At 65.7% G+C, this 1,492-nt stretch overlaps 2 protein-coding genes across 2 annotated transcripts in view; one reads left to right on the top strand and one right to left on the bottom strand.

Moving 5' to 3' along the window:
- Window positions 1-504, bottom strand: part of NBEAL2 (neurobeachin like 2) — a 40,827-nt gene extending 40,323 nt beyond the window's left edge. Inside the window, 1 exon segment of the mRNA XM_031062807.1 lies at window positions 499-504. Within this exon segment, the coding sequence (XP_030918667.1) occupies window positions 499-504 (6 nt within the window).
- Window positions 505-1,024: 520 nt separating this feature from the next.
- The window catches only part of CCDC12 (coiled-coil domain containing 12), a 21,120-nt gene continuing 20,652 nt past the window's right edge, over window positions 1,025-1,492 (top strand). Inside the window, exon 1 of the mRNA XM_005428015.2 lies at window positions 1,025-1,036. Coding sequence (XP_005428072.1) covers window positions 1,025-1,036 — 12 coding nt within the window. The remainder of the gene's footprint in view (window positions 1,037-1,492) is intronic.

The following is a 1,492-nucleotide window of genomic DNA, read 5'->3' as shown; positions in this document are numbered from 1 at the left end:
GGCCGGGGACAGCGGCTCTGTCCTCGTTGAAAGCCACCGCAGACACCGCGGCCATGCCCGGGCCATCGGCTGGGGGGCGGCGACAGGGACACGGCCATCGAGTGACACTGCCACGGAGGGGACAGGGACACTGCCATCCAGTGACACTGCCATCGAGGGACACTGCCATCGAGGGTGACATGGACAGTGCCATCGAGGGGACACCGCCATCACCTGGGCCATGTCCCCCCAGCCTTGTCCTCGCCAGGGCCTTGGGGACATGGCTGTCCCCAAGGCCACAGGGTTTTTCTGTGGCCTGGCTGGGGAGGTGACACCGGGGCCTGTCCCCGGTGCCTCAGAGGTGGCACGGCCACCCCGCTGGTGTGGCACAGCGAGCAGGACACCCTGACAAGTGGCACCTGTCCCCAAACAGCCGTGGGTGACACCTGTCCCCTGTGAGTGCCCTGGCAGGGTCCCTGCAGGGCCACCAGACCCTGGTGGCACCACACGTGTCCCCACCGACATGACAGCGTGACACACGTCCCCTGCCACCACACACCCCCCAGTGGATGGCACCTGTCCCCACCCATGTCCCCTCTGTGACCACGGGCGCCTGGCAGAGTGGCACTGTCCCCACACAGCCACAGACAGCTGGAACAAGTGGCACCTGTGGCACCAAGTGACACCTGTGACACACCTCAGCAACGGCACCTGTCCCCACCCAACCACCTCGATGCTGTGGCACCTGTCCCCACATGGCCACCCTGACAAGGTGGCACCTGCACCCATGGGACCATGGTCACCCTGACATTGTGGCACTTGTCCCTGTCCAACCACAGTCACCTCAGTGACCCCACAGCACCATGGTCACTCTGACAGGGTGTCACCTGTCCCCCCATGGCCACCCTGACAAGGTGGCACCTGTCCCTGCACAACCACAGTCACCTCAGTGACCCCATGGCACCACGGCCACCGTGACAAGGTGGCACCTGTCCCCAGGGCACCACAGACACCTCAGTGGTGTGGCACTTGTCCCTGTCCAACCATGGTCACCTCAGTGAGCCCACAGCACCATGGTCACTGTGACAATGTGGTACCTGTCCCCACGGGACCATGGTCACCCTGACAAGGTGGCATCTGTCCGTGCACAGCCATGGTCACCTCAGTGACCCCATGGTCACCCTGACAATGTGGCACCTGTCCCCAGCCCACCACGGTCACCTCAGTGCTCTGTCACCTGTCCCCACGCAGCCACAGCCCCCCCGATGCAGTGGCACTGTCCCCATGTCACCCCCCCCATGTCCCAGCCCTGTCCCCCCAAAGGGGGTGACGCTGTTCAGGGGTGCAGAGGGGGGTCCCAGGTGACACCGCAGGGCCAGCTGAGGTGACAGGCCCCATGGATGTCCCCAGCCCGGGCCACAGCGGGGTTTGGGGGGGGCAGTTTCACCCCCAAACCCACCTGCGGGTGACACGGAGGGGGGGGGGTGACACTCGGGCGCCACCTCCCCTGCAG

Source organism: Geospiza fortis, unplaced genomic scaffold (assembly GCF_000277835.1).
Source record: "Geospiza fortis unplaced genomic scaffold, GeoFor_1.0 scaffold178, whole genome shotgun sequence".
Classification (NCBI taxonomy): Eukaryota; Metazoa; Chordata; class Aves; order Passeriformes; family Thraupidae; genus Geospiza; species Geospiza fortis.
The sequence above is the reverse complement of the archived record's forward strand: the minus strand, read 5'-3'. Positions and strand labels throughout refer to the sequence as shown.